Raw genomic sequence first — 25,585 nt, 5'->3', positions numbered from 1 at the left:
GAGCAGATGGAAAAGATGTCTGAGAAGCTGGCTAGTACTAAAAATACCAGTAGGAACAGAGTAGTACAGTCTTACCAGCTAAAATCCATTTCCCTACCTCTCATGCACTGGCTAGTCAACCAGAATCCCTACAACACTTGCAGTATGAGGTAGAGAGGTGGGTAACACAAGCACAACTTCAACCTGTCTTTAAAAGAAAGCTGTTAGAGGATCAGAGAATGTTATGTGTGAGCAACTGAAAATATAAGATTATCAGAAGAGCCGCTTACTACTGGCACACTACTGGTACTGCTTTAATGGAAAAAAAAAAGTAATTACATGCAGGTGCTCCAGTCTTCTTTGCAAGTTTCATGATATATAAAATTGCCTTTGGACAAAATCCTAAGAGGAATGGAGGAGAACATACCAGCTCAGGGAACCGAGGGTTTGGAAAATTGGATCTTAGTGCCTTTAATGCACCCCACACCAGCTGAGCTGAGTGATGGGGCAGGTGCTCCAGGCTACAAACACATTCTGCAAATATAACTGCAAGCTGTGTTTGAGGGTGTGCAGATCAGGTTCAGCTGCAGTATAGCTACACTACTTGCTGGTTTTACAAAAATACTAGCAGTCTGCTGGTAACAGACAATTGGAAGAACTCAGTGCTGCCCGCTACAGACTCCTCAGATTAGCACTTATTAAAAATTAATAAAATGGTTTATTTTATATATACATATGTTCCAAAAAATTTATACAGTTAAAATATCAAATTAGTGATCTGGTAACAATACTGTTCAAAATAATCTCTTTTGTATGAACATTAAAATACATGTTTTTAAAAGCTTTTCCTTTTAGTGCTTCCAAAGCACAGCGTGTGCCAAGGCCACCTGAAGAATCTCCGTCCTCCTCACAGGATGAAAGAGAACTGAAGTCGGGGACCTGGGAAGCCTCAGGTGCACTTTCATAATGTCTGCAGACAAAACAGAAGAGAGTCTGAGGTAGATTGTTTAGTGACCATCAGGTGGTAACAGTCACAGGGCTGTCTTTAGCTTTCATTAACACAATAGCAGTTTCTTTACTCTCAATCTACACTGAATCTCAAGTTTAAAGGCATGGCTAGCAGTTCTTGGGAACAAAACCCTTGTCTCTGTGGTGGCAACATGCAATTTTACCAGTGCAGGTGTTTCTGGGAGGGTTTTTTTTGGGAACACACGGGCTCTCTCCACGGTGCAGACAGTGTGTACATTTGACAGTGCCCCATTTTAGTGCAACCTGCTGCCTATAGCACGTAAATGTCTAATGACAGCGTTCAAATGAGTAAATTCTCATCACCTGCAGGAGGGGCAGCAATGGTTATTTTCTTCAGCCTGTTGAGCAAATAGCACCCTCCACAGGAAAAAAGCCACACCTTTCATAGCAAATCCTTAAGGTTATAGCCCAGCTTCTGCCGATAGATGTTCTTAAAGTTAAAGCTCCACTGCTTCTTCTCAGACTGTGACAGTAAAATCACTTGACTGCCAAGATGGTGAGGGCAGCAGCTACATCCTCTTCCACTCTTCTGTGGCACAGCAAACTCATTCCTGGTCCATATTCGTCTGGCTGGTACATTATTATCTACTGTTGACATGATTAACTCTGTTGGGTAGGCTGTTGAACTCTAGTTCCTCTAGTATTCTCTCTAAGTGTTGTATTAAGACCCGTTTTTTAAACCTAAGGAAGAGAACAAGAGCAATTTCAGGTTTTTTTTCATCCAAAAATACAGCTGAACAACTCAAGACTATTCTGCCATGACAAATCATATTACCAGAGGCTCTCTGTTTCCAGTATGGAAGAGCTTGCTTTATTTCTGGCATTAGAATGGTCAGAAAATTTAATTTAATACAGCTGCCCTTCCCCAACCCACCAAAAATTTTGGGTCAGTCTCCAATAATGACCAGTCTCTCTATTTCACATTTAAACTTTAAGACCACTTACTGCATAAAAATATAATAGTAGTTTGACAACTAAAACAACTATAGTAATTGAAATATGTCAAAAAGGAAAACAGAAAATACTTGTACTGGAAAAGTTTGAATTATTATCATGATCTACGTTAACATTTAGTTTATGACTCCGAGTCATTTATATCGATACAAACCTTGCTGCTTCCTTGATAGCAAATTCAATGAAATACTTCTGAATTTCCATAGGCCCTTGCACCTCCTCAAGAAGAGAGAAAATTTTTTCATAGTCTAAAAAAATATAAAAATCCAACCATATATTAAAAGTCTTGCCAATGCATGCTCAATAAAGTTTAACAGCCAAAAGAAAAAACAAAGCCCAGAGTTTCACAATTCTGTGTACAGCAATACATGTAAGGCAAGAAAAAAGCCCGCATGAGGTTTATGCACAGAAAGTAGGTGATAACAATAATCTGAAGTGATACTGATGATGATCTGGTATTCAAATATGGCACAAAAGAACTATGTTCTCTTTAAAAGCAGCAGCCAGAAACATCTGCCCTCAAAAAATGCAGGCTAGGTAGGGAAGCCTCATATCCCCATGAACACAGTGCCATCATTAGCAGCTAATATGCACATAGGGCCACTAAGCCCTGTTTTAACCTAGAGCTGTTATCTCCGAAAGCAGAGGTTAGGATTAGTTCTCTTAGAAGGACTAATTATCAATGCTTAGTGTGAGCACAATTAATACGACTATCTTACTAGTACAAAGTAAATATATCCACTGCAAAAGAATGAACTGGATACATTAAACTAGAAACAAATTAAAAAATAGCATTGTTTCAATAATTTCCACAGTTGAGCACAGTATGAAGATATTTATGATGCTGTGACTAACAGCCTGCTCAGAGTGATGCAGCAGGCAGAGAGAGGATATATGATCAGAACTGTGAACATATGCGCATGTTAAACCCACTACTATTTAGCTTCTTTCTTTGATGCTCGCCTGTGCTCTGCAGCAAGACAGGCGACTCATACTGAACTTATTACTATTTTCTTCTACATCACCATTTACTAGACATGAATTTGGTATAAGATTAGACAAGCCCACCTCGCAAAACAGGAGGCAAAGACACACCCAAGTAGTAAGTTTTAAAACATCTTAAAAATAAAATACAGATGCAGCGTAAAAATGGCTTCACCTATAGACAGCCACAATGATTGTATGCATCAATGAAACACTGAGTTTGGGGAAAGCAACACAAGATCAGAAAAACAGAGGAGTTAAGGATACTCTATTATACTAATTACTGGCACTTGACAATGTATTACAAAAATATTCACTACTTTAATAGTGATAATAGAAATAATCACTCAGGCACAGACATTAGGGACATCTGCCATTTAAGAAAAAACGGAAAGATTACGCCTATGGAAATCCTACAGCATATACATTAGTTGGAGTTTCAGGTTCGATCCTGTATACAAATACAGGCAAAACACGTAACAAAAGCTGAAGGGGCAAGTTACTTTTCCTCACAACGTTTTAGATTTTGGAGGGTTATCAAACCTTATAGGAAAAAAAGAGGAAACAACAGTGTGCCATAACTAATTACATTATCTCACAAAATAACTTAAAAACCCAAACAATCACTTTGCTATTAAGATTCCCTTTCAAACATACACCAAGATGTACCCCTGTAGCTACATATGCCTTTGCCGTCCAAAGGAAGTTTTGACAGACACAAAGTACACTATGCACATGCAAGGAGCAGGGCAGCGTAAGGCAAAAGTCTGTCTAGTATCGTTAGGCCACTGGTAACACCTTTGTAGAGCTACAAAAACAAAATCTCCAAAAGATGCTTTTCACAGGGTACCTCTTACAGCAGTTAACTTAATTTCAAGGACAAACAAAATCACTTGGCACTCAACTTCCCACACAATGCTGTCTGAACTTCAACTCACCTGCCCAGTGTGTAAGAACTTTCTTCCTTTTCTATCCCTCCCTTGCTCATATGCAAGCAATCAGAAGTTATTAAAAATCCAAAGTTGTACATATATTGAAAACAGCTCCTTATTTCAAGAAGTCTTCTCTCTAGCACCATGTATAATATACTAATTAAAAAAAAACCCCAACTTACTTCTTCCAGGTTTGCGAACCTCTCTCATCACTTTAATTTTGATATCAGCATTGTTTCCCTCCAACATCGTAGGTGTTATTTTAAACGAATTTGGCACAGATTCAGAAGTAGACTCCACCACCCGTTTTTGGTCATCTGCAGGCACACTGTAATTTAGAGGCCCTCGAACAAGTGCGTTGGTACCAGGTTTATGATCCAACCCATCTTCACTTAAACAATTGAATTCGACAGGAAGAGAGTCCAAGTCATTGGGTAACATTTCATCCTCCCCCATAGCAGCTGGAACCAAAGGAGCCATTTGCACAGGTAAGCCATCAATTTGCTTTTCCAGTGACTGACAATTTTCTGCTTTCTTCTCTCCATCGCCATCTTGGACAATACTATTATTGGTATCTAGAAATTAAAAATATGTATCTCACTAGTGCATAACTGCAGTATCAAAAGCCAAAAGGAAATAGTTCTGTATATTTTATTGTTTGAAGTACTGTGGAGTGACCTGACTGTGCTGAACAACTCTCCAATACCTGTATTCAGCTTTTGATGCTATCAAGGGAATACTTCTGTTTGGACTGTTACCATCTCGTATCACTATCACGAAGTCACTATTTTCTGTACCCCTACCACGTAAACTAACATTTTCCTTCCTTCTCACTCCAGTTAACAGAGTCTTCTTCTGACTCATTTGCTGCAATAGGTGGGTAAGAAAATTAGTATTTGTGGGAAACAAAAACATAACCATATTTTAACTTTCCCTCCCTCCCAACAGAACACACAAACGAGAACTAGAAACTCATCTGAAATCCTTGTTACCTCCAAACCATCTTGGTGAAAGGTTTCAGTATTACTTCTTTAAAAACAGTTCATCAAAATGACTTTTTTATTCCAGACATCAGTAACTACAGTAGCAGCCTGTTTATCTAGGCCAACAAAAGAAACTCAGTCCTACGTAACACTAAAGCATACATACATACTGATACACCCCCCTGAATCAGAAGGTGTAGAGAGTTTTTGTTTTGTTTTTAAAATAAATGTTCCCACTTATGACCAAGCAGGCTGCTGTACTACAACTCAATATACCTTTACTGGCTGGGATGCCTTTGAGGTTCAGACATGATGGGGATCCAGAAGCTGATGGTGGCCCTTTCCCACCAACGTGATTCGTTACAATGGGTGGTGACTGTGGTCGTCTCAACAGCGGGGACATGCTACGCCTTCTCTTTAGTGATGCTGGAGTATTGAGCTCTCCAGGACGTTTAATCTTATTCTGAGGCCCAGCAACAAACTCATCTGCTTCATCTATCATCATACCCTAAAAAAAAAAAAAAGAAAAAAAAAGAAAAAAAAGAAAAAAAAATCAAACCAGTACAAAACAGAAATTGATTCATCAATTTATTGATGGAGCTTACTCCTGCTGTGTTAAAATTCAGGTGGCTTCCAAAACACTTTACAGCTCCCAGAAGAGATACCTAATGTTCACTGTAATCAGAGACAGATCAGTGCCACTCTGTACATCAGCATGATTCTTACACATTTCGCCTGGACCACATGAAAGACAGCACTCCTTTCCGCACATGACAGAAGAGCTACACAGGCTAGCAGCATACCGCAGCTGTGGGAGAGAAATTCTACTCAAATTATTTCAAGCCATGTTAAATATAAAGATACAGCAGATAGTGTGGCTCCTCCTACCTTCTTATCCTGTTTAAATGGATTGCCAAATGTATGAAGTCTTTTTGGTTGATCTGGGTCAATCTCACGAAGGGGTGAAGGCATCATTTTCAGGTATTCCTGGTAATTTCCCATTTGAGCAACAGGAACACTATGAAGGCAGTCTGCAAGAGAACAAGAGATCTTAATTTAGTCTACCTTAAAACAAAGGCAATACAAACATCACACACTTCAATTGCAAGTGCTAGCATTTAAAAACTAGAAATTACTATTTCTTTTCACTATGGAGGAAGTGCTGAAGACTACAATTCTGGAAACAAGGGTGACAAGAGTTGAGCTTAACTGGCAGAAGAAAAATGGAAAATAAGCAAGTTTAATCTCTACGTTAACAACGCCACCTTTAGACCACCAGCACCTAACAAGGGTAAAACAAAATAAGCCCCCCTCTGCTTTAAGTGACCATCGCTACAAAAAACAAGTCTACTGAACCTTAGTGTACAAGAAAGCTCTCCCACAAAACGTATTTTTAAATTTCAAAGCAAGCATGATAACCTCGCATGATAGAAGGCAAAAATTTCCTTCTTTCCCCTTCAGAGTCAAGAAAAGGACACTGACTGACTCAACAAATAATGCAATGTCCACTTCTGCTCCCACACCCAGGACAGAACATGCTACTTCAGGGAATAATAATATTTTTTATTATTATTATTTTTAAAAAGCTGTACTCTCTCCAAACTGCTATTGAAGAACAGTGGCAGTGGCTACTTACCTTCATCCTGCCCCAAGATAAGCCTGTGTGTTTTCAAAAGATTGGTTCTCATTCTAGTTAGCTGGTCTAGAAGACTGCGACGAGGAATATCATAAGCATTTCGGAATGCCTGTGGCTTCAAATCCTAGTTTTATAACAAAACAAATAACATTCAGTTAACTCATCTGTTCTCATGCACACAGAAATTTCCTCTCTGAACTGTAATAATGTTAATTATTTTAAAAAATTTTCTGAAGTAAAATCATAGCTTCACAACTGGATACATCAGACTCAATGACTGTCTTTTCAACAAGACCTTATTCAGCATTAGCATTTTCAGCTCCATTAAGACTAAGCATGATAATTCCCAGATGAACAACAGTAGCTGTCTTTTGCAGAGATTGTCACTTAAAACACAGTAGTCTTTGTTTACCACCCTGGGATTTTCAAACAGCATCCCAAAATCAAGTGCACAAGATTGCATTTGCTCTTCTCACTGCTCATGCTTACGCTGCACTCTTCACGATTCAGTGAAAGTACTTACTTCCTTCTTCTACACTAAGTCCATAGAAGTTACCCATTTAAAACAGATGAGATCAACTCCTTACTCATGCAAGATCACTTCGATATTTACCTTATTTAAAAGTCCTATGTGGAAGCCAGCAAATTCTTTAACATTCATTTCCGCCAGTCTCAGTGGAGATTCCCCAGGGATCCCTTGCAGCAGTTGCTTAAAATCCCTACTGTGTACCAAGGAGAGGCCACTGGAGTGGTTTTTCACTTTTATTCCAATTTCTTGTGGAACTTTTTTACCCACTGAACCTATTATCCGTTCCGACTCTATTTTTGTCTAAAATGGAATCACACCATGAGTTAAAGAATCAGCAGGCATTGCAGATTTCCAGTATAAAACACATAGTACATTAAAAGAATAAAACTACAAATTTAGTTCCCAACCACTCAAACAGAACTACCTACCAAGGGATATACTGGATTACATAGGTTAGATCTGAAGTAGAAAGAAATCCTAATGTACTAGCATATGGAAAAATATTTAGCCACTGTATCTAAATTTATATGCCAGTAGGAGGTCTGTGAATATCCCTGATTTTACTGCAAGTCTGTGGCTCTTTTGTGCCCCTGAAGAATCATCTTTAAAGGGAAAGAAAAAATAATGGAAAGTGGGATGCCTTAGGTTACTGTAAAGTTGCATCTGAAACAACAGTATTATTCCCATACAGTAACATACTTTCAGATTTTATTTTTGAAACAACCTATGAACTAATCTTTGCACTTTGCAAGAAGATAGGGGAGAAAAGTCATAAAAGAAAAGAAATTTGCTTCATCAGTAAGTTTCTAAAAACAAATTACTTCTCCAATTAGCACAGATTCCTTATTATAGCTACAGATCATTTTACTGTATTAAGCTTTAACTGTATTCAAAGTAAGATTTTTACCCACTTGCAATACCTCCAAAAAAACCCAACCAACCAAAACCCCAAAACCCACTTCCCCCAGATCTCTTCCTCTGCAGAGTTTGCTGCATCATCTGTGGGAAACTGAATTTAAGGACAGCAGGAACACAGCAGAATTCTGGAATTGCTAGTCCCTATACAGGAGATTATAATGCATCCAACACATTTTCAGTGTTTCATGTGCTGAGAATGTCTGTGAAAACCACAGTAGCCATCTCACGCCATTCCAACTCCATATTGCAGATAAATTATACAAATTTGCATATCATTAAGTTACTGAAATGCTACAGGGAGTTTTATGGCTAATAGATGCTCACTCATTCAGAGGCTTTTGGAATGTATTTTGTGCATTCTTTAAGGCGGAGGATTTTTTTCTTTGTCCTTTTAAAGGCTGCCCTGCTTCCCCACTGACTTCTAGATCTTAAACTACTGTTGGAAGGACCACTCATGCTAAGGAGGCATGGCTTTCCAACAGTCACACCTGAAATGGCATTTCAGGTGGCATTCTTGACAAAGAGAAAAAAGATATGTAAGACTATTTCCCACCAGGTCACACGTAACACATAGAATGGATTTGACCTGAAGGAAACAAGAAGCTCAGATATAAAGCTTGAACTATGATTTTATTCCCCGTGGACAAGCATGTACACTTTGTTTGGAATATGCACATTGAAATAAACATGAGACTGAGAGCAAGCCTCTGACTTCAGCTTTGAAGAACAATGGCAAGAGCAGTCGTAAATCCAATTAGTGATCATTTTTGGAGTTTAAAGGTCTAGCAGATACTTAAAATACAGCTGAAGAGGTCTCCTTCGCACTCCCCTCCACCACTTACAGAAGGCACAATCACTGGCTACAGAACCACTGTGGATTCATCCATATTTGCAGTGGGAATGATCACCAATCTTCAGTTATAATATATGCTGTACACCCATATGAACTCCCACAGGGATTAACTCCTTTATAATGAGATTACCACAAACTAAATAATCAACGCACTTCTAATTGCAAAGGTTTTATCAATACTACCTGTTGGCTGAGTTTTTTAAGGTAAGAGATAACACTGTAACTAAGTCCACAATCTAAATTATCTGATATCAGATTTGGAGCTCCCATCATCCTTAGGGCTTTCTTTAATGGCTATAAGGAAAACAAAATACACAATAGTAAGAGAATAAGTCTTTAAAAAAAATTTTATAAGATCAATTACAGGAAGCTAAGGCACATGGATTAGTGCTCTAGCTTTTCCACTTTTGGCCACTAAAATTCAAGTCTATTCAGACAACGTGTGACATGAGTTTGGTAGTCTAACTAGCTTGCAATGGACATTATGCCACATTACCAAGACACCACACAGTGTGGTGCCACTGGCAATTTCCACTCAAAGGCGCAATACCAGAATAGCCGGGATGATGCAAGTCCATATTGAGGTGCATTGTCCAAGCTACATGTAAAAGGTGACACGGTGCCTCCCCCCACCCTTTCTTTGGCCCAGCCAGTTCTCTTCGTACCAGCTTCCCAAGTTCTAGCACTTCATCCATATTAATAAACAAGCAAATCCGCATTCTCCTTAGACAAGTTACAAAAATAATGCCAAATTTGGTTTCTCTGAACAACCTAAAGTACTTTAGATTAAAGCTTATTTAATATCTAATGAACAGAAAACACATTTAGTATCTTAATATAGTTACTATTATCAATATTACTAGAAATTTACTCATTTCTTTGAAATGTTAGACCTGATCTACATACCTCTGCAAAGCAAAATGTTTACTACCTAAAATGTCATCATAATTATGTAAACAAAATTTACTAGGAAGAGGTATGATGCACAGGACTCTGGTCACACCAGCCATTATACCCAGGGGGATGAAATGAGAAAAGGAACATACCAGTAAGTAGTAAGGAGGCATTGTTTTTAAGTAGTTGTCAAAAGCCTGTCTCCACTTCAGATTTGGCTTAAGTTTGTGAACCTTAAACAAGTCATCTGCAACAAGGAAAACAACAAAAGAAAGTTTCATCTATATAGTCCCAGACCATTAGTATTATCCAAAATCCAATGTGCCAAGTTCCCCCCTGTTTTCTTCTCCCTCCACCCACCTCCCAATGGGGCTTCCCCACAAAAACTGTTCTCAACCTTAGGTTTGAAGAATTGTGAATCCCCAATCCTAGCTGCAGTAGACAATCCAGAACAAATCCTCATTATAGGCAAACTTAAGAAGTAGACCAGACTTAAATACTGCACACAACGACTAGTAGCATGGAAGGTACAACAGATTCACCTGTTAAAGAGTTTCACCTCCCTTGTCTCTCTCTTGCATCATCAGGGACTCCCTGTATCTGATTAAACTAAACAACATTCATTTGGTTCAATTTCCATTTTCAGCCCAGCTTTCTTTTGTTCAACTGTATAATGAATTCTGGTCTCCAATAAAAACATTCTTGGGCATCAAAGAGAAAGAAAAAAAAAGTATCAGAGCAGGGAATCCTTCTGGTCAGCTTTGCTGGACTCTGCTGACAATAGCAGCAGCTGTCCCCAGCAGAGAAGGGGTGTACCTCCAGCCACACTGCCTGCCTCATGCCAGAGCAGCAAACTCTCCCACAGATACAGACAAGGGACAGTGACTACCTACGAAAACTGCCGCCCTTTAAGAGAGGGGCAACTAGACAGGTTATTTCCTTTGGATGTTGTTTCAGAAATACTTTTACTTGCACTAGAGGCACGCACATTGCCATTTAGGAACCACTGAGTTGAAGCACGTACCTATTTGTCATGCACACTATGAACTGTTAACAGTGATCTCTAAACATAAAAACTGAACACAATGTTCTACAATTTATCACTTGAAAATACGGATTATTAATTGAGAACAAGTTTCTCCTTAGTAGGGCTGTAACATGCTGGCAATGTGAGGCTAATGGAAGGATATGCAGGATTGGAGAAAGGGTTGTCCAAAAATTAACCAAGGAGAGCTGCAGGAGACAGATGCACAGAAGAGGGTGTGCGAAAGACAGATGCAGCAAGGAAATTGTTTTCTCCAGATTGAGCTTTCATGAAGACATATTTGGAGAAGAAAATTTGACTTGCATAGTATTCTGCACAAATTGAACAGATGTTAAGATACGATTTTCCAAATTCTCACAGTCAAACCACACTTAATTACAGGTATTTTCCAATCTAAATGAACTCTGCATCCCATATAAAAACCACGCTACAGATGCTAATTGCTCTCTTTCCTGGCCTGAAGGAAGTGGGGTGGAGTTTGAAAGGACAAGTTACAACTCCATTTACAATCTCAATGTACCACATGCTTAGTTAGCCCTGTTATCCAAAAGAACCTGTGATGATATCACAGCATACCACAAATACAAAACAACATCCATCCTTATCTCACAAGTCTATTAAGCTTTTTGGAGCAAAATGGAAGTTAAACTATACCCCTCCTGTTCCAAAATTAAAAAAAAAAAAAATTAAAACATGTTTGGTATCATAGTATGTCCTAATATTTTAAAGTTTGAGCTGGTTATGAGTACAGCTTGAACCTTAAACCCCTTTATCAGCACTTCATTACTGTCCCACTTCCTGTGCTGTGAAGGTTGTACAAGGTGTAACTCCCACAGTTCAGCTGCACAGCCTCTCTTAAATGTTAATAACGCCCAGCTAGCTATGATTCTTAATCCACAGCACAGATGTGGTCTGAGAAGTCAAATGCAAAAAAACCTCCCTGATCTTTGCTATCCAAGTAAGAAGTTCTCAAATCTAAGTAGAGCTTCAGTAAAGACTTGTCTATTTAAAATGAGAACCTCCCCACAGCACAAACTCACTGCAGGAACTTCTGCCCTCTAAAAGGAAGACAGTCATGGTGGTAAACATGGGCACAAGTTTCAAAGAGAACATCACCATCAACATCTCACCTGCCTCTACTGCAAGAGTTTGAGACAGACACTGTCAGCAGGCTGCAACACAGGCATTTGAAATGTACTTTTTCCCACTGCCCTGGGCTGCACAAAATAATTTATATAAATAAGCAAACAGTAACCCAGTTAACTATGTTTTTCACAGATTAAATCCCAAACTTTTGCAGATAAAATCCAAAAGTATTGAAAAAATCCCTTCATAAATTAGTTTTAATCCAACCTATTAATTTTCAGATATTACTCTCTGTATAGGCCACCTAATACAGAATTCTTTTTACTTCTAAATTCAGAGGGAACTAAAAGCACTGCATGATCGGAAACATGGTATTAGAAACCATTTGGAAAGGGCCACAAGCTGCAACAATTCAAGAGATCAGGTAAAACTACAGACAGACCAGTTAATTTAAAACTGTGCTACAAAGCCTTTATCCACTTCACATTAATGTACAAAACAACCAAATTGTGACAAACAGCATACCAATACACACCTTTAATACCCTGTACAACATAAGGGGACTCAATGCACTTTCAAGCTCAGTGAACAGTTAAAAAGAACATGAGAGAGAAAATGGTCACTAGGTAATTTCAGTAGTTCACCTGAAGCCCAATTACAAGAACAGTTCATGTGACAACAGTCTAGTTATGAGTGACAGCTTGTATCGAATAACTCAAAGTAAAAATTTACACTTTTTTTTTAAATCACCACTCACATAAAATTCCAACTGAGCAAGTACACCGTTGGTTTCCAAAATATAAAACCATTACTTGCAGGTTATTTCAAGGAGCCTATAAAAGCAGCAAAGGAAACAGTCCACATTGCAGTCCTTCATGGGCAGGTATTTTCTAAATGCTCATCCTTCTGCATATTTACACCCACAAAGAAAGGGTATTAACCACCTCCGCATGGTATTTTCCTCACAGTCATTTCACTACTGCTTCTGCTGACACTCCCAACAAATAATCACTCCTATCGCCCAGCCGTGCCTGCCCTCCCACTAACACAGCTAGGATAAGCCAAGGAAACATCTTAAGCAAGGTAGGAGCATTCAGAAGTATACCTCATCTTTGCTAAGCTCTAACCCCTCATCTGACTTCTACTTTATTAATTTGGCTGTTCATACAATATATTAAGTACAATAGCTTTGCTAGTCTCAGAGAAAGGCAACAGTCCTTCAAGGGGAAATTTCTACAATCTAGGGGCCAAGCATATTCAGCATCAAGGTATGTCAGCATCTGTCACATCTGTCTGTGAAAAGTTCTGTCTTCAGAAGTCTGCCTCACACTGAACAACAAAAAAAAAAAGACATGAACTGCACCCCACCTCCTTAGTTCTCAGAGCAAACCACCACCCCAAGCTAGCTATGATGCCTCTCTAGACTTTCCTATGAAAGCAAAAAGGAACTGCTCAGCTGCAACAGCACACCCGACATGGTCTGTCTCACCTCTGCAAAAGACCTAGAGACCAGAATTTTTGTCAATCAATTTACTGTAGTTCACGGGTCAAGTTAATACATGGACTGTGTGGTTTCACTATTCTATGAAGTCTCATTAATTGGCTCCTTTCCTTAGAAAGCTTCAGGTTCTAAAAGCAGACCCAGTAATTTATAAACTAGGACAAGCTACAGCATTCCCAAATCTACTCTTGCAGAAACCAGTACATAAAATCAGCAGATCTATAGGATGGGGTACAATTTACTTCCTTCAGTCATGGGCCACTACAGCTTGTTTCAGTTTGCTCAAGTATCATCTGCAAGCTTCCTCATGCATATCTATCTTACCTGTCTTTTAGGGCTGTCTCTTACTATTTTCCAAAAAAAGAATTAAAACTTCCCCTGCTCAAGAATGCAGGAGGAAAAAAAAAAAGGCAAGAAAAATATTCTCAAGTATCTTGCTACCTGTTTAAAAGGTTGAACACATGTAAGCCACTTGATAAGACAGTACAAATAATAGAGCTGTAAAGTGGTTTTGGCTTTGTCTGAAAGAGTCACTAGAAGGAACAGAAAGAGATTATCCACAGCATTATCCCAAGACAAGTTCCAGTCCTCCAACACAATATTCTACCCGTAGCCACTAGAACCGCACTGATGTGGCAATATGGATAGTAGCAGCTGAATAGAGCAGACTTCTCCTGGTCTTGGAAGTTCTCACATCCTTTTCAATCCAGGTAAGAGTAATGAAAGATTAGTTTAACACACTCAAGTCAGTCCTCTGATGAATTAATACGTACCAATAGTGGATACTGATAAGACAGACACAGGGGGAGGATTTTAAAAACATTAACAACCTCTGCCTACTTACAGAGAAACACAGTCAGTATTTTTTTAAAACGTCTACAAATAATTTAACAGGTATGCTGCCTATCACCAGTCATTTTCTGTACTGCTAAGCAAAAGAGGGCCCAGATGTACTTTTGTGGTTTATGGCTAGGATGGATGAGGCTTTGAGCAACCTGGTCTAGTAGAAGGTGTCCCTGCCCATGGCAGAGGGGTTGGAACGCGATGATTTTTAAGGTCCTTTCCAACCCAAACCATTCTATGATTTTATGATATGTTCCCCAGAACTTAATATCACTATGCCTTAGAGACCAAGGATAAACAAAGTCCTGGAAGGAGATTTGAATGTAACATTTTGTGTGGATGTTTGTGTTAACAATACAGAATACACAGTACTTGCATTCTAAAAAAAACATACGCTTTACAACTCAGGCAACATGGAAACTCTGCAGTTTCCTTTAAACAGCCTTCAGAAATTAAGATGCAAAGTACTAGCTGAGTAAACTGCAGAATTGCACTGCATGTACTGAAAAATGCCTTTCTCCAAAGAGCAGGACGAGCTTTACACCCCTGCAAAAAAGGCAGGGGGAAGACAAGAGTTGCCAGGGAAGACATAGCAGAACTGCAAATGTCAACATCAAAATATAGGGAAATTAATTTAGTATCAGTAATGACTTTTCAGCTAGTGGGTCTGCTGCAGTAATTCAGGAGCCAGAAACTTGCAGAAACTCTAGTCTAGAAGTATCCTACTTGCACACTTTGGGACAATTACGAGGCTACATGGATGACTATGTAAGATACATTTGAATTATCAGCATGCACAATTTTTTTGGGGGGGTTATGACCAGGATTATAAAAAAGCATTCCTGAACTGTGTTGAGGTTTTTTTCTAGAAACGCATGGAAAAATCCTGTGTAAGACAGTAAGAGTCAATATTAATTCTCTTGATCACCACCGTTATTCTGTATCACTAAACACACCCACAAAAACCAGAACAAAAAAGCCTTACAGTATCTGCAACTCTAGAAGGGTTAGTAGCACCCAGGAAACTCTTCTCTCTGACATCACCTTTATGGCAGAACCCTAATAGCCACAGTTATTGTGGCAGTTATTCACACAGCACCTTTTCATATTGTCTTTCCTGTAGAAAGTAATTTCATTGTGGGAGTGAAAAAAAACCCTGGTCCTTTGGGCAGGGAAGAAATGTAGACTGTTTCGCTGCTCAACTCTTTCTTACTGCTCTGAACTGCGTCATGGAATTCCCTCTTCCCAGCACCCATGACAAACACTGCATCTGATCTTCCAGTAAAAAATTAGCTGCTACAAGAGCAACTGCAAAACCTGGATACACCACACCCTAAATGAGGGAAAAGAATGGAGGTTGAAGCTTACTCCAGGTTAAGGAAGAGGCTACGTGTCTAGGAGGTGAACAGCATCAAACATGCACTGGAAGCAGGTAGCTCTCCTCCTCTGCTGGAGAGAAAAAAAGGGAGAGGGGGTATGAAAATCCTCTCCTCCCAAATTACGTTAAAGAGTTTGCAACATTCTCTACTCTCTGATCTCCATTATTTTATAATGTCTCAAACTAAGGCAGAACACCAACCATTATTGTTTTTCTTTTAATCTGAAGTAGCTGCATTGGCAGTCCAATGTAAATTTATTACCTACCTAACAACGGAAGTAAAACAGGATAGTTGTAAGGCATCACAAAGAGGTTTACACAGGTTAAAGTAGTGCTTGCTTTTAAATACCCAAATGGATGGCCAAGTTCGCTGTATTTTCCACTGCTACTCACAAATACCTGCCAAAGAATAAGAGAGATCACTGTATTACAAGAATACGAAGAGTATTAAGCATGGGGCATTTACAAATTAAAAAAAAACTGAATCCAATTACATTAAGACAGCAAATTATCAAGAACAGACAAGTTTGAGGTTGCACACATCAGGACGAGCATGCACCTACGTTCCCCAGTCACAAAACTGAGACATGCAACTCCTAGTGCACCTGCAGTCAGTGTGGAAATGCTCTTTACAGCATAATCTTTAGTGCTTTACTGAAACTACTTCAAAGTGATGCTCTCAGAAGTTTTTCAATTTAACATAGGTTAGGGGACATCTGTTGAAGGTATGTTAAAAACCAACCTATTTGAAATTAGTCTTTTGACTGATAAAATTACATGACTAAAATTCACAGCACTGATAAAAGAAATCTAAAACTTTTTAAGCATAAAAATTAAGCAAACCAAATATTCAAGAAACATCTTTTAATTATGTCAAGTGCAAGCATTCTTAACTTTTTTTAAGTGTATATATATGGGAGTATTAACCTTGAAAAACAATACATGCAGACAACTATTTCAACAGGATAAAGCAGGTATATATTCTTACTGGGACAGTCAGTATACCCCACATCTAACCAAAAACAGTTTTCCTGAAAAATAAGTAAACCTTGCAGTAAAAAGGAAGTGGTTTTCCTCTATTTTTTTCAGAGCATAAAGACCAGGGTTTGTTATATGGTTTCTATGACAATGAGCCTGTTTCTCTAGTTTGTAAGGGTCTGATACACAGCTGGGAAAAGAAAAGTAAGTTTTTGAAAAACAGCAAAGTAATTTTAATAACTTAGGCAAATAACGGACCTATGAATGCTTAGAGAACATTTTTGAAATTTGTTTACTAAAAGTAACTTCAATTTTTCTCCTGAATATGCATGTTTTATTTTCAGTTAAGTTGTAATATTTATTAGGAAAACAGAAACATGAAAGAGACACCTCCAAAACCATCTTTCCAGCTAAAGTATCATACTAAGCAAACTCCTGGTATACATTAGGCTATTCTTTACAAGAACACCCTTGAAAAGTGAATTACAAGCCTTATTCTATAGAGGATGCAGAAACAAGTCACTTATCCAAAAATCACAACAGGAGTATGTAACAAAGGACGTCAGCAAAACATCTTTGACCTCTTCAAGGCCAGTCTAGTCAACAAGATCAACAGCTTCCACTTAATTCCCATTAGCAGTTTCAACTATCTAGTGGAAATTATTTGCAGCTGTTGATTAGGTAACATGATGGAAACCAGAGTTAGGTTTTCCCTGTAAGCAAATGGAAGCCTACGGAGAATTTCAATTTTGCCAAAAATGGAACCTGTGGGACACATTTCTTAGGAAAATGAGATGGACCCAGAAACAGAATTAAATGAGATTACAAAGCCTGTAGAGGAAACACTCATTCTGACTCCCGATAATTCTACTAGAAAGGAGGTAATGGAAACCTTGTCATGTTTCTTTTGATCAACTGCAGAGTCTGCAACCAGACCCTAATTCTCCAGGCTTACAAAGCCTTAAGTACCTTAGGATACCTATTACGTATCTAGAATCAAATAAAGGGCAAATACCTGCCAGCAGGTATGGGGAGACTTTCGTTCCAAGATGTACTGTGTTAAAGGTGAAGGCTCAAGCTCATACTTGTCAAAAGGAAGCTTGTCTATTACCATTGGCTCACAATCAACACAGGAGAACCTCACAACAGGGTGAGCTGTGCGCGGAGGCTAAAAGGAAGGGGGGAAAAAAACCGTAAATTAGTTGTCTGGTATTTATGGTAAACAAATCAATTCTCTTAAGATCCATACACATGTTATTTTACCATCCTACAGACTTAAACTCTCAGTTTCTACAATTTCCTTTAAAAAAGGAAAAGATGCAAGCTCCCACAATAGAATACAGATTAATTAAGTAATTCTCTAACTTTAAAAAAGCCACACACACAGAGAGACATTCTTCCCACCAAGGGAAAAACATGGTTAATATTCAACTATTTATCTTGATATTTAAAAGCCTCCATGACAGTCAACCTACAGTATCACAGAAAGGTTTTACAGAAAAAACTTCAACTCTGCTTCCCAGATTGATGTTCAGAATTACAGATGTGAAACTGTGCTCACTTCACAAAGCATATCTCAAGATACTCCCTGCCAAGTCTGATTTTTCTCCTCTTGAATCATGGAGAGGGAAAACAGTACCTTGAGCACTTGTAAAGTACAGAAACAGAACATGCCTAACAAGAGAGATGTTTAGACAGGCTAGTAAGACATGCCACATGTATGATCATTTCAGTAAGAAGAGAAATGAATGCTGGTTTCCCCCCATTTTCTGAATGGGGTAACTCTTCTGTTTCAGTTTTAATTCTTCCTGCTAATGAAAGAAGAGTCCATGCACGAAGTAACACTAAGCAGTGAAAACATGGTTGATCTATCAAACAAATACTTCTTTTTCCATATAAATGCATTTGATGAAGCTTTGATTAAAATTTAATGGGTTCGCTATGATTTGTGGTATGTGAAGTAATTCACAGTTAGATTTTATAATCTTTTAAAAACCATTAACCAGATTAACTATTTACATGGAAGTAAACCTTCACACGCAAAAACTATCACCGCATAGAGTATCCATATTAGATTATACCATTCTGTGTTAAAAACAGTTTCAACTACCCTTTTAAAGCAAAGTCAGATCATATTAGTAAACAGAGAAAGTAAAAAAAAAAAAGCTAACGACTATGTTACTACTCATTTTCAGTCTGTTTCATTAGGTGTAGAATCCTTTCGTCAGTTCTTATTTTACTTACCAGTGTTGGTGAATTCTGATCAGGCCAAAAAGACTCTGGGATTGGCCAATGTCCAACAGGAACACCAGTTTTAGGGTTAGGCCGTACATAAATGAGTTTATGACAACTATGCCACGGTTGAGAAGCAAATGAATTGATGGGCCTAGATGAATCAACAAGTCCATCTAAAATTTAAACAAAGCAAAATAACAACAAAAAAATATAAAGAGCTACATGCATGCATTTGTCTCCCAGCAAGATTTCTGTATTAAGCAACCAATCAGGCATTTCACTACAATTGTTTCAAAGACATACAGATGTTTACATCAGTGGTTGAAAAAACTGTAAAATGTACTAAATGTGAAACTACTAAAAACGTAGAACAGCATTATCTGAGAAACAATGATAACATTTGCCCATACCTACCCTTCTGCTCCTGTGGCACAGTCACTAGATAATTATTGCAGCAAGGCATACTCACATATTATAGACAATGCTATTTGCCTCAGCTTAGTACTTTGACCCAGATCGGACAGGCAACAGCAAGCCTATCATTTTTAGTTCTGCTGCACCTGTAAAGACTGATACTTTGCATTTACAGTCTTTCCACATGGGATGCAAAGCTCTCTGACTGATGTTGCCACTAGCGGAAACTGGAAGCGGAGAAAAGTTGCACAGATGCATCTTGCAGGAGCAGCTTTGGCCGCATTTTTAATTATTAAGAATTCATAGATCACTTAAATCCCACTCTCTACTGGAAAGACCAGTGTTTTCTGCCAGTCCACTGCAGCGTACCAGCATACACTCCCCTTCACACTGAGGACAAAGAAGGCTGTAGCAGTACAGAATCTCAGCATCAGTTTTCGAAGACTGCTCTTCAAAGCAAATGGCACAGCAGAGATCACACATTTAAAAAAAAAACTTCTTCCTTGTAAAGATAATTTTACACTACTGATTTTCCCTGGTTTAGATAGCTGGCAATAATACTATGTACCTTTCAGATACATATTGGTCTGGATTCTCCACACTATATACACAGTGATTTTTCTAGCATTGTTAAATCCCATCAAAATTCCCTCTAGTTTAGGACTTTCTCTATTCACATAAAGAGGCAAAAATCTCGATATTTTTGTATATTCATACCTATAGTGTATCACCATTTAAGTGTGACAAAAACAATAAACCCCCTCCTCAAATTTCACCAGCCATTTTGCCAGGTGTGAGCACATTTGGACAAAAACATAACAAAAGACAAGAATAAGCACAAATAAACATAAAACTACTCAAACACTATAAGCAGCACATACATTATGATTTAGGGTATTTAAAGAGATACTAGAGCTCTATCACTGAAGCATATAACCTTATATTAGGCATTCAATGCATTCTGTACACTACAGTGAAGAGTTGGTAGGAAGGATACCAAAGACATTTAAGGATATTTGCATACACATAAAACATTTATTCTTGAACATTAGGGGGAAAAGAACAGTTACTATACCTTCTCCAATAGGAGCTGGATCTGGTCCTGACTTTTCAAAGTTAATAACAACTCCACTTTGGACTTTTTGAACTAGAGATTCTAAACACTGATTCAACATTCTTTGTGTCCGAACACAGTAAGAACGACCTATGTGTGAGATAAATTACACAGGGAAAATATGAAAGCAAGTTTTGAGTAATCTTAATTAAAGACAACGTTTTATTACATAAGTCAAGCTGCCACGGCTTTTACTTTTATCAAAAATAATAGCAAACTTTGTCCAAGTTTATGTAAAAGGCAAAATATTTTTAAAATGCAATACAACCAAGGAAAAACAAACTCAACTTGCTGAGCTTTTACTCATTAGTAAAAGAGGCCATTAATAATAAACCAGGCTGGTCCAAGGCCAAGTTTATAAACACCCTCAAGAAGGTCTGATTTCACCAAGTCTATGTAATCTATCTGCTTTTGTCTACCCAAACCTTACCAACTCCTATACACTCCCACACAACATCTTTTGAAGCACCAATTCAAAAAAAAATCTGATTAACATCTCAATAAAGAGGCACCAGAATTAATTCATTTAAGATTAAATTTAGCTTATTAGCCCTGCAGCAGAAATAACATCTCAATAATGCCTGTCCCACTCAATTCAACATTCAAACAACCAATGTCATGACTGAGAAAAGCCAACCTCTGGAAGGACAAGCTAAGAAACTTTCCAATCTCTCCTACTGGTGCATTAAGAAAACTGTCTTGCATCTAGAAGATCTGAAATAGCAATATGGTTTTATTTTAAGGTTATCGTGTGCTACCAGAAACCAAGCTCAAAAAACACCACAGATTCACATGGACACTGAGTAAATTCAGGCAGAGAAAACTGCAAGAGTTGAAGTTGAATCAAAGGAAAAAAACCACTTCAAGGCAAATACTAAAGGTGAACCAAAGCAAAGTAACATCCAGTTACCTCCCGTAACTTCACACATCTGTGTGATAGCAGATTCATCGGTAGGCACACTCCCAAGCTGCTCTGGTTCACTAGATGCAGCTCCTGGCAAACGCAGCACTAGAGCAAACAGCCTTTGATCCCAACGAAATGGTTCTTTGGTTAGTTCACTTCCAGGCAAAGGAGAATTCAAAGGAAGATGAAGCTGGTAAAGAAAGATTTAAGAATATTTTCAAGTACTTGACAAACACTCAGATTTATTCATTACTCTGTAAAGGATCCCATTTCTCTCCTATACAATAATTTACCTGAAGTTATAGTCTGAAAACCCACGTGAACTATGAATCTAGGGGCTGGGCAATGACAGGATAGCTAGTTTCTGCTCTCTACTATAAAACAGGTTGATGAAGCAGAAGTACTGTTAGCAGGAAAAAACAATTAATCTCAGCATAGTGCCAACTTGCAAGATCATAACTTGGAAGAATTTAATGCAAGTTTACCTCCTCTTGAACTCCAGCTGTATTTGTCAGTTTGTTTCCATCTGTGATGGTAATCAAAATAGAGGGCTCCAAAAAGAATGGATTCCTTCCCTAGAGACAAAAGCACAGGAATGCTAAGAGTAACCTTAATACCCAGTTGTAGGCTTATATTTTTGTCATTATAAAATAAACAGTAAGATGAGCAATCTTTCAAAATAATCCTGTAGTTTTCTTTCAATAGGTGTGGAGCCATACAGAACCATGCAGGATGTGCTACTCTGCACACTCTCACACACACACACCCTAAGGATTTTTAGAATTACTAGTCTTTTTCCTCCAGTAACAGTACAGAACCCCTCCAGGCCACAAAAGCAGTATATAAATTGATGATAATTTAGAGAATTCAGAACTTCATTATAACCGTGGGGAAAAAACCAGTACTTTTAACTGGACTCTTCAAATGTCAGAGAGAAGAAGTCAGGACATTAACTACACATAACATAAAACCACAAAACAAATTCACTGCCATCCAATAGACATACTCCCATACAGCAATTGTGTACTCGAGGTCATTTATGCTACTGCTTTCTTTGCAGTTCAATAAGGAAAAAAGCACTAGCATATTCCAGGGTATGTTCAGTAGATGTAATATGAAAGAAAAAATAAGAGAAAAAAGTTCAGAGTTCAAGTTTTAACATAGAGCCATCCAACATTTGGAAAAAAAAAGGTAAAATGCAAAACCAAACTTGAACCACCAAAATCCCTTCCCCACCGTAATTTCAAAAAGCACAGAAAAATAAGCAGAAGACTATAAACAGATTTGTTACCTGTCCATAGTTGTCTATTCCAGACACTAATCTATTGAGATTTAACAAGTCAAACGATGACCTGAGTGCCTGACCAAGCGTTGTTAGTCCTGAAGCCTGAAGATTTTTCAGTTCATTCATAAATGTTGCGTGGTTTTCCTTCCATCCAGCCTATTACATAAAACAAAAAAAAAAGTTTAGTTATTTTAGCAACAAACTGGAATCAACAAGTTGATTATATTCCTGATTAATGGATACGCTGCATCATTTACATGCTACACACACCTAATCCATGTATGCGCAACTTGACGTGAAACACACAGTTAAGCCTACAATGGGAGACTCACAAAATACACACACTGTCAAGCATTTGAAAACATTTGCCAATACCCAGTTCTTACCATGAAAACTGCTGTAATGGCAATACAATTAATAGAAGTATTTGGATTAAGCATGTAAATATTCTATTAGAAGAAACTGTCAAATGTGGAAATCAGAAATGCAGCTGCCAAAGTAATAGCAGTGATAAAGCAAAGATACAAGCAGCCTAATGTTGCTGCTTCTTCTGTCATATACCCATCCCCTTTTGATCCGTAAGTTGAGGCTGGAACAAAAGAAAAGATGCATATGCAATGTGTACTAATTCAAGAGTTAAAAGTCTAACAGTGACAGTCAAAAAGAAAAAAGATAAAGAACAAAGATGCATATGCAATGTGTACTAATTCAGGAGTTAAAAGTCTAACAGTGACAGTTAAAAAGAAAAAAGATAAAGAATGAGTAGGAACAGTGACTGCAATCTTTGCTCTCAAGTCGCATGTTCCCCCTCCACAACTTCCCCAAGCAGGAAGCACACAAGCACATTTAAAAAAATCATAACTAGCTATTTTTAATATATTACATGACCCTCACTCAACTTTTCCATTTTTCTTGTACTTCCTTCACACACAGCCCAGGCTCATTTGATACCTTTTAATGTACTGTCAAACACCCTCTGTCACTACAGCATTACAGTCCCCCTGCCTTTCTCCTACCTCAGTATTTCAACTGCCAGCCTTCTAACTACACTCTTCTGTCCTTATCTCCCAGATTAAAACTTTCTATGGAGTAGTTGCAAACACCCCATGTAACACAGAACCAAATCATTGTTTAGAGTGTCTCAGTATGACAGCTTGAAATTTTCGAGGTCATGAAAAAAGTTGTTAATCTTGACAAAGCCTAGAGACCATTCATGGGAACAACAAAAAGTGATGAAGATGGAACCGTCCTACCAAGCACTCTGGATGTAAGCAGGGCTACATCACATCAGCATCAGTTGTGATTCACATACCCTTCGCTTATAAAGCAGAATGCTGCAGTTGGGAAGCTATTTTAGAAAACACTAGCTCACAGGGAATCAGTGCAGGATTTAAGCTGCTTTAACTAAACGAAGTAAATCTTGAGAACCCCTTATACTCACACAATTATCAGCCTCGTGATCACATCTTACTCTCCAAACCATTCCTGCAGTAAGCAAGCAGTTATTCACCCAGGCTCACTATCATCTGGCACCGGAGACACTCCCATGCTCCACAAGGAACCCTAGTTACTCAGACACTGAGAGAACCATTTCAGACAGTCTGACTTTTGGTGGGACAACCTCCGAGTAGGTTCTCTCCTCCCTGGTTCACTGGGCTCAGCAGCAATCACCTGCGGACTATGTCATATTGTGCCAAGAGCCTGAAAGGACAGGATTTTCCTGTACTTTCTGAACAGCCATATCCCACTGCAAACCTCCAGTACACACCGTGGGCTGTGTAGATGGTCATAGGATTGACAAGTTTAGAGCCATAAACAAATCCAAGAATGGATTAGAAAGGAAAGACAAGATGATCAATGTCTTTGGCGAGTTCCCAGGCCTAAGGCAGGAGGGCCTCTTTTCAGAATAAGGAGAATCATCACAAGGAGATTCAACAAAAACAGTTTTTGGTCAAGTTTAGCTCCCTGAACCAGTTCTTCAAGCTTTAGATTAGTGCAAGGGATACACAGAAAACTCTGCAACGGAGCAAAGCAAAAACAGACTTCCAGCAGGACATGCCCAGCATCATCATCAAACTGTACTTGAAGCTCAATGGAACAGTGTAGTTTGATCAGACAGGTAATTCTCAATGAAACACCATCAACACCTCTCACGACCACAGCTTAACAAAATACAGCATCTCATCAGCTAAGCCACAGCAAGTCCCCACCTGTGCTCTCAGCCCAAGGCAAGAATAAAGTGCAAACACAAGGTCATTGTTTTGGAGTAAAAGTGAGTTAGTTAATAATTTTTTTTTTCCGAGTAAAAGAACACTAAATCCCAACAAGATGATTTGTGCTATTCTAAAAAAGTTTGCCTTAAAACAGTTTAAGTGAACAATTACAAAAATATTTTTGTATTCTATGAGCGCTTAGATGTAGGTGAAACTGCATCATTTTGCCTGGTAAAAACATCCATCAAATGAGTCCAGCTTCTTGGGAATAGCCAGGCTGCAGCTCAAAAAGTGCTTTCCAGCAGAGACTGCTGTTCAAGTTACTTTGTTGCAACAGCACATGGGAGCAGGGATGAAACATTTACAAAGGAAACACTATTCCTAGCCTACAACTCAATTCAAACTCTAATGAATTTAAGAGTATTTCTTTGAAAAATAAACAGTCACAATCTTCACTGATATTTGGATGTTCTGCTTTTCTGAAAACCTTTGCTTGGCTTCCAGCTCCCACCACGTTTGATCTAGCTGCAGCATGGCTGACCTGCAAAATGCGCTGCCCTTTATCCCGTATGCAGCCAAGCACGCTGAAGGTGCAAGGAGCAGCTGATCATTAGTTTGCCTTCTAAGAAAATTATTTTTCATCTTACAGCCTCTCACAGGAGCAACACTGAAGAACTTCTCACTAAGTGAACAAGGGCAGCAAATGCAAGACTTCCTAATCCCATACCCAGTTCTAGATAAAGGTCTGACTAATGTACTACATTCTCTAGCTTATCCTCAAACAAGCTTTTCGAATAATAAAAAAAAAAAGTTAATGACAATTTTACTTCTGTAAAATGTTTTTTCCATAAATACTCCATCCAATGTATATAATTAAACACATATTTCAGTGACAAAA

General features: G+C 38.4%; 1 protein-coding gene across 2 annotated transcripts; it reads right to left on the bottom strand.

Annotated features, from left to right (window-relative positions):
• Nucleotides 1–662: 662 nt before the first annotated feature.
• DDX26B (DEAD/H (Asp-Glu-Ala-Asp/His) box polypeptide 26B) lies at nucleotides 663–22,626 on the bottom strand. Of its 2 annotated transcripts, XM_010084874.1 has the most exons (16): nucleotides 22,481–22,626; nucleotides 21,675–21,764; nucleotides 21,196–21,379; nucleotides 20,247–20,375; nucleotides 18,767–18,930; nucleotides 17,538–17,690; nucleotides 15,811–15,943; nucleotides 9,844–9,938; nucleotides 8,981–9,091; nucleotides 7,111–7,326; nucleotides 6,498–6,621; nucleotides 5,750–5,892; nucleotides 5,138–5,369; nucleotides 4,061–4,453; nucleotides 2,117–2,210; nucleotides 663–1,689 (listed from the first exon to the last, which is right to left on the bottom strand). In XM_010084874.1, the coding sequence occupies exons 1-16, from the start codon at nucleotides 22,598–22,600 to the stop codon at nucleotides 1,590–1,592; spliced, it is 2,481 nt and encodes an 826-aa protein (XP_010083176.1). In that variant the 5' UTR covers nucleotides 22,601–22,626; the 3' UTR covers nucleotides 663–1,589. The 2 variants fall into 2 exon arrangements, with proteins under 2 accessions (XP_010083176.1, XP_010083177.1); XM_010084875.1 differs by lacking the exon at nucleotides 8,981–9,091.
• Nucleotides 22,627–25,585: the final 2,959 nt, after the last annotated feature.

Source organism: Pterocles gutturalis, unplaced genomic scaffold (genome assembly GCF_000699245.1).
Source record: "Pterocles gutturalis isolate BGI_N339 unplaced genomic scaffold, ASM69924v1 scaffold18470, whole genome shotgun sequence".
Taxonomy (NCBI): domain Eukaryota; kingdom Metazoa; phylum Chordata; class Aves; order Pterocliformes; family Pteroclidae; genus Pterocles; species Pterocles gutturalis.
This window is presented reverse-complemented; position numbering and strand designations above follow the sequence as displayed.